Source organism: Micropterus salmoides, unplaced genomic scaffold (assembly GCF_014851395.1).
Source record: "Micropterus salmoides isolate LMB-PRFRI ecotype aquatic unplaced genomic scaffold, ASM1485139v1 Ms_hic_scaffold_2, whole genome shotgun sequence".
Lineage (NCBI taxonomy): Eukaryota > Metazoa > Chordata > Actinopteri > Centrarchiformes > Centrarchidae > Micropterus > Micropterus salmoides.
In genome coordinates this window covers 36,511,798-36,524,274 of record NW_024041150.1, presented here as the reverse complement: position 1 = coordinate 36,524,274, position 12,477 = coordinate 36,511,798, and the positions used below count along the sequence as shown (strand labels likewise).

At 40.4% G+C, this 12,477-nt stretch overlaps 2 protein-coding genes across 3 annotated transcripts; one reads left to right on the top strand and one right to left on the bottom strand.

Annotated features, from left to right (window-relative positions):
- Window positions 1-660: 660 nt before the first annotated feature.
- Window positions 661-6,225, bottom strand: LOC119911944. Its single transcript, XM_038730917.1, has 9 exons — window positions 6,084-6,225; window positions 5,396-5,574; window positions 4,896-4,954; window positions 4,732-4,813; window positions 3,375-3,587; window positions 1,587-1,634; window positions 1,300-1,406; window positions 1,092-1,211; window positions 661-807 (listed from the first exon to the last, which is right to left on the bottom strand). Exons 2-9 carry the CDS (start codon window positions 5,493-5,495, stop codon window positions 661-663), a joined length of 876 nt encoding a protein of 291 aa, XP_038586845.1. The 5' UTR covers window positions 5,496-5,574; window positions 6,084-6,225.
- A 321-nt stretch (window positions 6,226-6,546) lies between these two features.
- Window positions 6,547-12,191, top strand: LOC119913237 (low affinity immunoglobulin gamma Fc region receptor III-like). Of its 2 annotated transcripts, none has more exons than XM_038732624.1 (7): window positions 6,547-6,807; window positions 7,171-7,203; window positions 7,294-7,415; window positions 7,520-7,640; window positions 9,050-9,316; window positions 9,876-9,998; window positions 10,960-12,191. In XM_038732624.1, exons 1-7 carry the CDS (start codon window positions 6,615-6,617, stop codon window positions 11,019-11,021), a joined length of 921 nt encoding a protein of 306 aa, XP_038588552.1. In that variant the 5' UTR covers window positions 6,547-6,614; the 3' UTR covers window positions 11,022-12,191. The 2 variants fall into 2 exon arrangements, with proteins under 2 accessions (XP_038588552.1, XP_038588554.1); XM_038732626.1 differs by having other exon boundaries at window positions 6,735-6,807; window positions 9,074-9,316; window positions 10,960-12,187.
- Window positions 12,192-12,477: the final 286 nt, after the last annotated feature.

The window sequence follows — 12,477 nt, the reverse complement described above, 5'->3', positions numbered from 1 at the left end:
TGTAAAATAAATTTTCTCCTTAAATGTGTCACCTAAATAAATACTTGAAAGAAGGACGATGAACAGGGCTGGGCATTGTTTTACATTCTTCAGTTCTACTAGAACTTGTTTTAAGAAATATATTTCCCCAAAGACATTACATCTAAACACAAGCTGCCGAACAACAACTCTGACTATGTAACAGCCTAAAATGGTCAATATTTGGATTTAAATCTGGAACTGTGTGATCGAAGGATAAAAACACAGATTAGATCAGACTCTCAGTTACATGTCAGTCCAAAGTGACGTTCATTCAAACACAGGTTGAGAGTGAAGTTTACAACAAGAAGTAATCTGATTACTCAGAGTAGCTACAGAATAACACAATACCTCCAACACTGAATGCAACACTTAACCTTTCCACCTGCACCTGAACGCACCACTGAAATTAAAGTTTACTATCTTTTGCACCAAAGAGTCAGAAGACCGACAGAGCAGCAGCTAAAAAACGATCTCTCTTGTTCTCTTCCTGCTACATGATGGATTTACAGACATAAAGAAAAAGAGAGATGAAGAAGAGCGAGAGCATCCACTAAAACAGGAAAAGGAGGCATCCGGATATAATAATCCAAAAAAACGATCTGAAAATCCTGTTTCTGTCCTCGCCTTCGTAAGAACACACTAAAACACACCGGCCGAGTATCTCCCTGCTCCCTCCATCACCTTTTTCTCCTCCTCCTCCTCCTCCTCCTTTTTCGTCATGGCCGACAGGATTACAAACACACCAGCATCATGGGAAATATGCAGATTACTGAAGCGCCCAGCGGACTGGTCAGGGTTGAGTTTGTCAGAAACAGAGAATCAGAAAACAGCCGAAAACGGAAAAAATCTGTTTATCTAAAATCTCACTTTCCCGCTGTGACTGCCCTCGTTTTACTCTCACTCTCTCTCTCTCTCTCGTGTGTGTGTGAGTGACTGAGCGAGATTAACCGAATTCAGAGAGTGTGTGTGTGTGTGTGTGTGTGTGTGTGTGTGTTGCACATTTGCACATCCTTTGCACTAATCCTCTTATACACACAATTTTTCAGACACAACTACACACATACACTCACAGTGGCATGTGCTGTCGGCTCCTCTGCATGGGAAACGGTGAGTTTGATCCTGCTGTGATGGTAGAGTGGGTAGTCACCACAGAAACACACTGATGTTAGAAACACACTGTCATCCAGTCCCTGAAACACACACACACACACACTTTTAAATTTCAATACCTCCTGTTTGTGTGTGCGCATGTGTGTGTGTGGGTGTGTGGGTGTGTACCTCCACTATCTGACAGCAGCAGTGCTTCCTGACTGTGTGAGTGTGAGTGTCGATCACACAAACTTGTAGCTGGACTCTGGCTGCCACGGAAACCACAATTCGACACTCTGAGAGAGAGAGAGAGAGAGAGAGAGAGAGAGAGAGAGAGAGAGAGAGAGAGAGAGAGGATGGTGATATTGTAACGTGTCTGTGTATAAAACTATGATATAAATATATGAAGAAACACGCTATTTAACAGAATATAAAATGAAAGCAGTAATTCTGTGCTCTGTGTGTGTGTCACATACCTACAGTCAGGTGCAGCGGAGACACTTTAGCAGCAGCTTCCACTCCACCTTGTGGCCAAGAAACAACATTACATCATGACACATTGAAGACACCACAGACTGAACCTTTAGTTTGCCTGTCGGGTGGTATTTGTCGCCTCCTCCTCATCAATCACATCAAACTAAACGACAAGTCTTTCAATGAAAGCACTAATGTTTTCAGTAAATATTTGAAGTTAGGATCTGCAGGTAAACACACAGAATGATGTTTTTGTAAAGTCTCTTATAGATGTGAATTGCCGCAGCGTCACATCGGTTTCACGGTGTGACAATCTGACGTCCCATCATCTGTCCTTACTGAGAAAAACTATGTTCTATCGGAGCCGTGAACGCAACTGCAGCAACGGCTGCAAGGTTGATTTAGGTGAGGTTGGCTTTTGCCAACAGAGCGACAGTGCCAGGGATCTGAGTAATTGGAAGGGAAGTTCAGTTCTCCGGAAAGCAAGTTTACCTGTAATAGATGAGCACAGTCGGGCCAGATTAAAACCTTCGGTCCAACGTTACAAATTTACAGACGCCACCATGGCAGGAACAAGACGTTATAAATGGACACGACATACAAACTGAATGAAACGCTTTATTCACACGTTTTGAACGGATCTACCTTGTTCAGCTGTGTTTCGGTGAGCTCTTGCTGAACACTTTTTGTTGGACTGAGAAAAGAAACATAAGTGTAAATATCCACAGAGGACAGAGTACTTTGTTTATGTTTCGGTGGACCACGCCCGGTTTTATTTATAATGTTTCCTGGTGATACATTTGCTTGATAGAAACCAAAACTGATTTCTGTTTGTGTTTTTCTCAAACATAATGGATCATGTTTGTTTGAGGTTGTATGTGTGACACTGGAGCATTATGTACATCCTGTGCGAAACCCACGACTGGCACCCAATGTATGTACAAGAAACGGTATACCACTGTATGACTATTGACGGTTATCATATCTGACCTGCAAAGATTTTTATTTATTTTCAAAAGGGACACTTTAAAAAATAATATTTTCTGACATTGTAATAAAGAATTCACTTTTGTTTTAATTAATTTAAGTGTCATTGTAACTGACAATAATAATAACTGTGTAATACACTGAAACCTTGCTATCGTACCATGAAAATCTCAACATTCCTGCAATTACTACTAGGCCTGGGCGAAAAATCGATTGAATGAATTAATTCGAATTTTTTGTTGCGGGCGATTTAAAAAATAAGTAAATCGAGTTTTTGTGTAATAGCACATTTTTGGCTCCCCGGGGTTTCCGTAGTGTTCGTTTCCCATAGCGACAACATCATACACTAAACAGCAACAGCAAGCGACAAAATGGCTACCGGTGAGAGCGGGAAGTTTGTTCCCAAGAAAGGAATAAAGTCATCTGTTGTTTGGAACTGGTATGGGTTTGCTGCGACAGATGTGGAACAACAGACACCACGCTGCAACATTTGCCTAAAGCCTATCGCAGTGAAAGGCAGCAGCACCACAAACCTATTCCAACACCTGAAACAGAGACATCCAGCCGAATATGAAAAATGCCAGTCTCTCCGCGATGAACAAAGCCGCACTGACCAACAAACCTTATTGCTTTCCTTAAGTAGGGGGGGAAATCGGAAAAAATCGTAAATTGAATTAAAGTAAATAAAATCGGAGATTTTATTTTTAGGCCATATCGCCCAGCCCTAATTACTACGTTACATTAATGCGTATGGGTACTTCAACAGTAATATGTTTCTAAATATTAAACACAGGCATGCTCACCTGCACCTCCAGCATCGCCGCCCCCGGTGAAGTGTGCACTGTGTTCTTGCGTGTGCAGAGTGGTGGCGGTGTGCGTGCTGATGAGCGTGCAGAGCTGTGCGATGCGTCGCCTCAGCGTCTCAGTGTTGGCGTCTCTCAGGAGGACGAGCCACGACGCGCACTCTGCGGTGCTACTGGACTCTAGGAACACGGGAGGGTCGCCACTCTCAAAGCCTAAACACACACACATATATTTTTCACTGCTTTCACTTAGCGGCTGTGACAATAATCTAACATGGCTGTATAGAGAGCCAAGGTCCCTCCACTTCCCGTGGACCACAATGGGACGTCAAAGATCTTCCATGTGTAGATGATGTGATGAAAGGACCAGGAGTTGTTGGATTAAACACATCAGGTGAGATACATTTGTGCGTGGAACATAGCTACGTTACCTAGCTAGTAGCAACCAAGCAATGAATGTTAGCTTAGCATTACAGCGCTAACATGTTGGTGACATGTATTGTGCGAGACGTAAGATGTAGATCATTCAGCGGTTTCACACAAAACTAAATGTTACTTTACTGTTTTACGTAAAACTTTTCTTTACTCACAAAATAATGTTTTAAATTGCCAAACATCTAGCAACTACAAATACCAAACATCAATCATATTTTCTTCCGAAATAAGGTCCCATGGGGCTGAAGTTGAAGGTAGGGACCCCATCCACACTACTACGTTTTTGTTTTAAAATGGAGACCTTTTGCTACGTTTGCACCTCCCGTCCAGACTAAAACGGCGAAAATGAAGACCTAAAACAACTCTGGAGAGTTAGCCCGGACAGTCAAAAACGGAGGACTTAAGAAACCATGACGCAGACACTTACGTTGGGCTCTCTGATTGGGTCTTATAAGTCATGCAAAGCAGAAACAGGATGCTTGATTAGTATTTTTATTAAAATATTTTGTATAGAGCAAATAACACTAACAGCCTACACTTTACTCTGCATGTCGCGTTTACTTTGCAACGATTCCCAGTCTGTTTGCGCCGCCACAGCCGCTTTCAAGTAACTTTAAGTAACAGTCCCAGCTCCTTCATGGTCCATGCAAAAAAAAAAAAAAGGTCTGATTCTTCTCTGCATTACTTTATTCTTTTGCAAAATCTTCTGTAACTACAGAATAGACCATCTGCTTCATGTTTACACCGGCACGCACATGCCCTGTGTACGTGAACGGGCCGTTTAGATCAACTCTGATACGCAGCTAAAACGCTGGTGTGGACGGAGATCGTATTCGTTTTAAAACTCTGTTTTTAAACTAAAACTGAGTAGTGTGGACGGGGCCTTAGGCTATCTATATGTAAAAAGATGAGTGTTACTTACTGACGGCCAGTCGTCTGTCATGGTCTGGAAGCTTCATGACCTCACATCTCTCCAACAGCAGCACCTCCTCTAGCTTACCGCCCTGCACACACACACATACATATTTCTCTAACGTCCAGATTAAAGAACTAGAACACAGAACATGCTCTGTCTGTCTCTCTCACCTGTGTCTTCAGGATGAACAGTAGGTTTCCTCTCAGCCGACAAAACCTGTCAGTGAGCGCTGAGGCAGAGGAGGGTTGTTAGAGCGCAGAACACAAAGACAGACATCTAAGAGAACATCTATACTGCTGAGAGAGATGCAGCTTTATATTCTGTTAAAATGTGGAACCACACCCAGAAGCTGTTGGACACACAGACGTGTGCAGGAAGTAAAGTCAGACTGAGTCAGGGGGACGGAAATAGACGGAGACGACTGCCAAGGAGCAAGACAGCTGTCCTCAGACCACTGAGAGGGAGGGGTCAGAGAGAACACAGGAGAACACAAGATAATAGAACAGAACAAAAGAACAGAGGAAAATCGAAAAGAACAAGAATGAAAAAGAACAAAAGCGAGTACAAAGTAGAACGAAACAGAACGTAAGAGACCAGAGGAGAACAGAAAAGAGAACAAGAGAACTCAGAAGATCAAAAGAGAAGAGATGTTTAACAGAACCCGGCTGACCTCTCTCCTGCCGTCCGACTCGCAGTGTCCCTTCTTTCTGGAAGTTTCCAGATGTTTCTTCTCTGGACAGAAACAACAGCTGGCTGTGGTTCATCCTCATCGTCTTCCTCCTCCTCAGAACACATCAACTGTCTGCTCTCCCCTTCTCCATCTTCATCATCAGGGTCTGATCTTCATCACTGTCAACACAAATACACAGAAAAGTATAACTTAAATATATCACAGTATTATGGACATGTGGAAAATGACACGTACTGGATATTTGGTCACTATCATCTCATATATTCTGTGTTTATTCAAAAATGATTGAAATATTGAATCGTTTCAAAATAAAAAGCTGGTGATGGTTTCTAATGGCTGACAAATTTAAATACGAAGCTACAAAACAAACATATGAACATTAAATAAAGTCAAACAAGTTAATAAGATACAGTATCAAACAACTAGCTTAATTTAAACCTAAATAAAAGTAATTAAACACCGTAAAGTTAACGTTAAAGTTTTTATTAGCCTAACAGCTAGTTTTATCTTCCAACGTTAAGTTAACCTCCCAACCGGTAACGTTGGTTTGTTGACACAGGGAAAACCTTCAAATGAGTACCCTTAAACTTGATAGATCAGCTTTATATGACATAAAGTGTACAGAATCTAACATTTGAACCCGAACAAAAGTATATCTGCATCTTACCAGCACAAAAAGCAGGTTTCTGGGATCAAAAGCAACTTTTCCGACCGCTGTCAGGTTCGTTTTGACTGGAAATCCTGGAGGGAACAAGTATCGCGAGAGCTGCCTGTCCTCTCGGCTGCCGTGCTCACGTTGAACCACAAGGTGTCGCGAGAAAGGCGAAAAAACAAACCACCAATAACGTACTGTACCAAACAAAGCAAACCTTCAGATTAATTATTAGTTTGGGACACAAAGTGTTGCATATTCTGTGAAACTTTAGAGCATTTACATGTGTCTGTATGTTTGGGAACCCTGAAAAGGACCAGTAATCACCAGTATTTAATTACTTTAACATAAAAGTAGGAGATATAATTGGGGAGGGAAAAGTGGAAATGATGAATAACTACTTGTCTGTCTGTCTGTCTGTCTGTCTGTCTGTTTGTACATGTACAAAAGTATTAACATCAAAATGTACTTCAATTAGGCGTATTATATTATTGGATTTTAATAGTGATGAATTGATGTGTTCATCACCTGGTAAAGGTGAAGCTGATGACTGCTTGCATAAACTGGAAATCCTCACGTAACATACCTCCAAATTGTACTTGTAAGTGTAAGTCCAGTACTCTCTCTCTGCACAGGTTGCAGGGCTTCCACCTCTTTCTCTTTTGCTCTCTCTCTCTTTCTCTCTCTCTCAGTCTGTTGCAGGTCAGGATGGAGGTGGCTGCTCTCTCTCTGCTTCTCTGTGAGTAACGTCTATTGTTTTCCTTTTTCAATAAAGGTATTCATTGTTTTATTTTTTTACTGTAGTTACTTTTTAACGGCTGTGTTTGTTTTTCCACATTTCATCACTGAATGATTTGTGCCTCTTCTTAATGTCAGTGAGTTCAGATACACGTCAGATCCTTGTTAGCTTGTTGTCTTTTGCATCCTTTTAAATGCAGTTTTTATTAGACCATTCTGAACTTTGCTCCCCACCATTTAGTTTTATCATCATATTAACAAAAGGATAGAAGTGGAGGAAAAATAGGCCACTGGTACATATTTATTTATGTATACATGTAAAGCACAGATTTATACTGCCTGTATTTTCCTCTCTCTGATTTAGTGCTGAATTGTCTGGATTCTGGTTCTGCTAAAGGTATGATGACGTCAATACATGTTAAATTGTGTGGGAAATTTAATCTCATTGCAAGTAATTACTTCCTTAATCCTTCCATCCCTCCTACAGTTTCTCTGACAGTCACACCTGAGAGATCCCAGTTCTTTAAATTTGATCATTTCTCTGTGAGCTGTGAGGAAGAGGAGCAGACGACTAAATGGAGCGTTATGAAGATGACAGAGGACAGAGAGGTTTGTGTGGAAAAACCTAGTCTACTTGATACATATGGGGTTTTTTGTTGCAAGAATGCATGCCAAAAGAAACCCAGAATTCCCTCTGGTCTGTTCCCCTGCAGGTGCATCAATATCCATCCTCCTGCTCCATCATTGCAGCCTTCCCTACCACAGATACCGGACAGTACTGGTGTAAAACTGGACTGGGAGAAACCAGTGACCCTGTCAACATCACCGTCACTGGTAGACTATAACTTAGTCAGGCACCTTAAAATACTGATCGGCATTGCTGTTTGATTATAGGTCAACCCTGGCACTGATAAAACAATTTGTCAGTCACGGTCATTTACTTTCAAATTAATAGACAGAAATTCAATGGAAAACAATTTTGATAATCAATTATTTGTCATAGAGTAATTTATCAAGCAAAAATGTTAAACAGTCTTTAGTTACAGCTCTTCAAATGTGAAGATTTTCGGGAGATATTTTGGGTTTGGGACTGTTGGTTGGACAAAACAATACATTTTATAATGTTTTCCTGAGCTGATGTGAGACGTTTTTAACTACTGTCGGATATTTTAAAGGCAAAAAGAATCCACAGATTAATCACAAATTAAATAATATGTAGTTGCAGTCATAATACACACAATTTCTCAGTTTCATGAGTATAGTGAGTGTTACAATATGGCACCAAGAATGTCTTTAATCTTGTGCTCATCATACCCAGTATCTTGGAATTTAAATAGATTTGAGTTAAAATAAGTTCAACATCTGTCATGTTTACTTTTCCTTTTTTGTGTGGGCCTACCTGTTTAGCAAACTGTACCCAATGCTCATTAAAAAAATAATAAAATTCCAGCTTTGAAAATATATTTGCAACCTTGGTGCGTTTATTGCCATGGGAACCACTAGACTAAAAAGTCTACTTAATTTGAAGGTTTTACACAGGTAGGAAAGTTACTACTGCCCTGAATGATAAAAAGTATAACAGTGACTGATCCATCAGATTTGAATAGAGAGTCTAAGTCACTCGCTTCCGGCCTATGGGACCTATGTACGGAAATATATAATATGTACAGATAAAATATGTACGGTAGTCAATGACAGGAGACAACTTATTTTTTGATCCTGTTTGAATAGTTCAAATTGATAAAACCTGTTCAATGAACTACATGTCTCCTCTCGTACAATAAGTAGTAATGCTATTTTACGTTTATTGCTAGGTTTCTGCTAATTAGATAACTTAGCTATGTTCCACGCAGAAATATATCTCACCTAATGTGTTTAATCCAACGACTCCTGATCCTTTTATCACATCATCCAGTCATGTAAGTTTTTTGATGTTAGCTTCAGTCATTGAAAAGTCACAAATGCGAGTTTTGGGTTTGTGGTCTTTGTAATTATGTATTATACTTCAACAGTTTTACATCTAACTGCAACTTTCTTGACTTTGAAATGTATACTTTAATTTGACCATCATCGTATGTGTAATTCAGAGCACAATTGAAACGGGATCAAAAATTTGTTGTCTCTTGCCATTAACTACCATACATATTTTTCCCAAAGTAAGGTCCCATGGTGGTCTGCTGGAAGGGGAGGGACTTAGGCTCTCTATACAAACACAGGATCAGCTCATGATGTGTGATGTATAGTGTCTCTCTGCTTGTCTCACTCAGCTGGCTCTGTGATCCTGGAGAGTCCAGTCCATCCTGTGATGGAGGGAGAAGATGTCACTCTGAGCTGCAGAAGTAAAATCACGCCTGATTACGACCCCTCAGCTGATTTCTATAAAGATGGCCTCCACATCGGGATGAGCGCCACAGGAAACTTGACCCTCTACAGTGTTTCCAGGTCTGATGAAGGGCTCTACAAATGTAACCGGTCTGAAATATCACCAGAGAGCTGGCTGGTTGTCAGAGGTGAGGAAGGTTTCTGGTGACAACAGCAGCTTTCAAATATTCAGCGTTGTCTGTATTGAAAAGAACCACATCATCAGTGTACTTTACTATAAAGTGTCCACGTTGTTCTGTAGAAACAAGGATCTTAAAGCAGCTATGACTGAGATTTTTTTATTAAATGTGATAATATAAAAAAGGGTAGTGATGAACCTACAGAGAGTTATCACCTGAATCTGCAGCTCCCCTCTGCTTTATAGTAAGTTTTAGCTCATTGCCCGACTGCAACTTTGCTGTTCTGGTTTACTATCAGTGCTCTCATAAAGCTTTAAAAGCCCACCGTATACTAACTGCTCATCAGCAAACAGTAAGTGACGAGCATTTAGCAGCTTAGAGCCAGATATTTCCCTCAAGAGGTGGTGAAGACCAAAAAGAGTGCTAAAAGAGAGAGAATATTGGACTTAAATCAAGTGACATAAACACAACTCCAGAAGAATGATCATGTCGGCTCAGACTGACTTAGACAGGCTGTGAATTAGCAAACCAGCAATGAACTCTTTCACTTAAGTCTCTCTTGCTGCAGCGCCGCCTGCAGGCCAGGATACTCCAGCTTTCCAGCTGCCACTGGTGCGTCACCTGGTGGTGGGAACTCCTTACCTTCTGTCCACCATCATACTGGGACTCATATACAGAGACAGAGTCAAAGGTGAGAATAAAAGCTCAAGGTCCGATTGCTGAATCTGGTGTTTTAGTTCCAAGAGATGTACGACTAAAAAAATACAGCTGAGCCACATCTACTTTGTAGGAGGCTATGTTGCATTTACCAAACCAGAAGGTAAAGGAAATAAAGAAGTCTCAAAATCACATTTTAAATCCACAAAATGCTGTTGGGCAACTTTTAACTTGGGCAACTTTCATGCTAACAAAAAAACTCAAGAAGTTACTGGTCCAGAAAGGGCTTTTACCAGAGCATGCACACACATACCTACATCGCCACGCGACCACATGTACACACAAATACTTGTAAAGAATACAGGCTGTGGAATAAAATCCTAAACATAAAAGATCTAACAATCAAAAAATGGATGTTTTTGGTGAACCTCATAAGCATGTCCATATGTTACACACAGTTAAGTGACGTAGTTATTTTAACCCAAACCCTGAAGTTCTCCTGAACCTAACCAAATTGCAACGTTTCACTATGTTAACCAGTAGATTTATTTTGAAAGTCGAACCGGACATTGCGTATTTATTTTTGCAAACTTGTTTCTGCCCTACACTTGCAAAAACAACAAAAAGAGTACAAGGGTGTTAAAAAGCAACACCAAGGCTTCTTGACCATTATTCTGTATGTGCCCCAAAATTGTTGTGCTGTGCCCCAGTAAAAAAGGGTTTGGTGGCCCCCAAGTTTGAGAGATGTTTGTAGGCAGAGTTGGTTACTTTTGGACAGAGCCAGGCTAGCCATTTCCCCAAATATCAAATTATTAATTTATAGATCATCAGACATGAGAAAAATTACTATGTCCTTTAGAGAAACTAGAGTTAAACTAGACTAACAAAAAGTTGTAGACGACAAGGTAAAAGACGAAAAAGCATAATGTGTCAAAACAGAAATTACAAGAATGTCCCTTTTAAGCCCATTTTCTGTTTTTGAACGTTTTTTACAGCGCAACATGCCAGTAAAGCAAGGCGAATGTCTAATGATGTCATAATAGAAATTGCTGCATAGACTCCATTGACATCTAAGAGGGAGGAGCATCTTCACATCTGACTCAGCATAAAGAAGAAAACATTCCAGTTTCTGCTGTTTAATTTCATTTTTATTTATACTGTCATTCTGTAGACGGTACTTGCAGTTGTCTTTCTGAACATTATATTTATGTTTGACCTGATTCCCTGTGATTCAGTTTATTCTGTTTTAGTTTTTTTTTAAGTTTATGTCTGAGTTTGTGTTTTGCTGACATGGAAAATTAACAACTGAATGTCTTTGTTGTTTCACACCTGTTATAAAAAAGTCTGAAACTAACTGAGGCTTTTGGGTGGCTGGTCGCTGGTCGGGTTGAAGCGCTTACTGTTTTAACAGGAAGTACAGGCGCCCAAGGTGTGAAAAACAACAAGATTAAAAGAATTAACTTAAAAGAGAAATAAGTTAAACTGAGTAAAATGTTGTGTCAGGGATTTTCCAATGCTCTCTGTCACAAGGTTTCATTTAAGATTGGCGTAATAGCTAAGTGGCCACAAGTCCTCCAACCTAAATGACCACATAGCCAATGACTCACAATACGACCCATATGAGCGTGGCCTAAATTTGTGCCCTGACCTACATCACATGACATAAACACGTGGAGACCACAGCAACACAAAGGACCCTTTCTGCTGCATAATGTTACGAGGTCAACATGCTTGTCAGCATATGCCTATTTGTGGTGATCAAGTGGTCAGTTATTGTTGTTAACATGTAATTAGTTAACATTGATTTTAATTACATATACAATAAAACTAAGCTGGGTCCCAGCCAGACATTTACTTGACACATCCACCACCTCTGACACATCCACTTTCTCGCTGTTTATACTACATCCCCTGACTTCTTTTGCCTCTAAGTCGCAGCCTAACTAAAAATGTGTAATGGGAATTCCAAACATATTGCATGTAACCCTGGACTCAGGGAGACTAATGTGTGATGTGGCACTGAATCTGTGTAAACGTAACAGTCCAAATATCTCTGTTCTCTTTGTTATCCAGACTTTGGGGACAACCTGTCTCTCTGTAAAGCTGGCTAAATAACAGGCTCACTCAGCTGTCCTCACTCATTCGAGCATACATGTATGATCATCTTTTCGATCATCTTGTTGATAGTGCTGCTGGCTCGCTGCGAATGACACTCGACTCTGTAGCCCCTCTAAAAAAGAAAATACTAAAACAAAGACGGTTAGCTCCATGGTATAATACTGAAACTCGCAAATTAAAGCAAATATCACGGAAACTTGAGAGGAATTGGCGTTCCACCAAAGTGGAAAATTCTCGTTTAATTTGGCAAGATAGTCTTAAAACTTATAGGAAGGCCCTCCGTAATGCCAGAGCAGCGTACTACTCGTCATTAATAGAGGAAAATAGGAACAACCCCAGGTTTCTTTTCAGCACTGTAGCCAGGCTGACAGAGAGTCACAGCTCTATTGAGCCAA

Excerpts from the sequence above, each read along its gene's own strand:
- LOC119911944 (XM_038730917.1), bottom strand. The coding sequence starts at position 5,495 with ATGAGGATGAACCACAGCCAGCTGTTGTTTCTGTCCAGAGAAGAAACA. Across the intron at positions 4,955-5,395 it reads AGTCGGACGGCAGGAGAGAG|CGCTCACTGACAGGTTTTGT; the intron begins GTCAGCCGGGTT and ends CCTCTGCCTCAG. Across the intron at positions 1,407-1,586 it reads TCCGCTGCACCTGACTGTAG|AGTGTCGAATTGTGGTTTCC; the intron begins GTATGTGACACA and ends TCTCTCTCTCAG.
- LOC119913237 (XM_038732624.1), top strand. The coding sequence starts at position 6,615 with ATGACTGCTTGCATAAACTGGAAATCCTCACGTAACATACCTCCAAAT. Across the intron at positions 7,641-9,049 it reads TGTCAACATCACCGTCACTG|TGTCTCTCTGCTTGTCTCAC; the intron begins GTAGACTATAAC and ends TGTGATGTATAG. Across the intron at positions 9,999-10,959 it reads ATACAGAGACAGAGTCAAAG|CGCAACATGCCAGTAAAGCA; the intron begins GTGAGAATAAAA and ends CGTTTTTTACAG.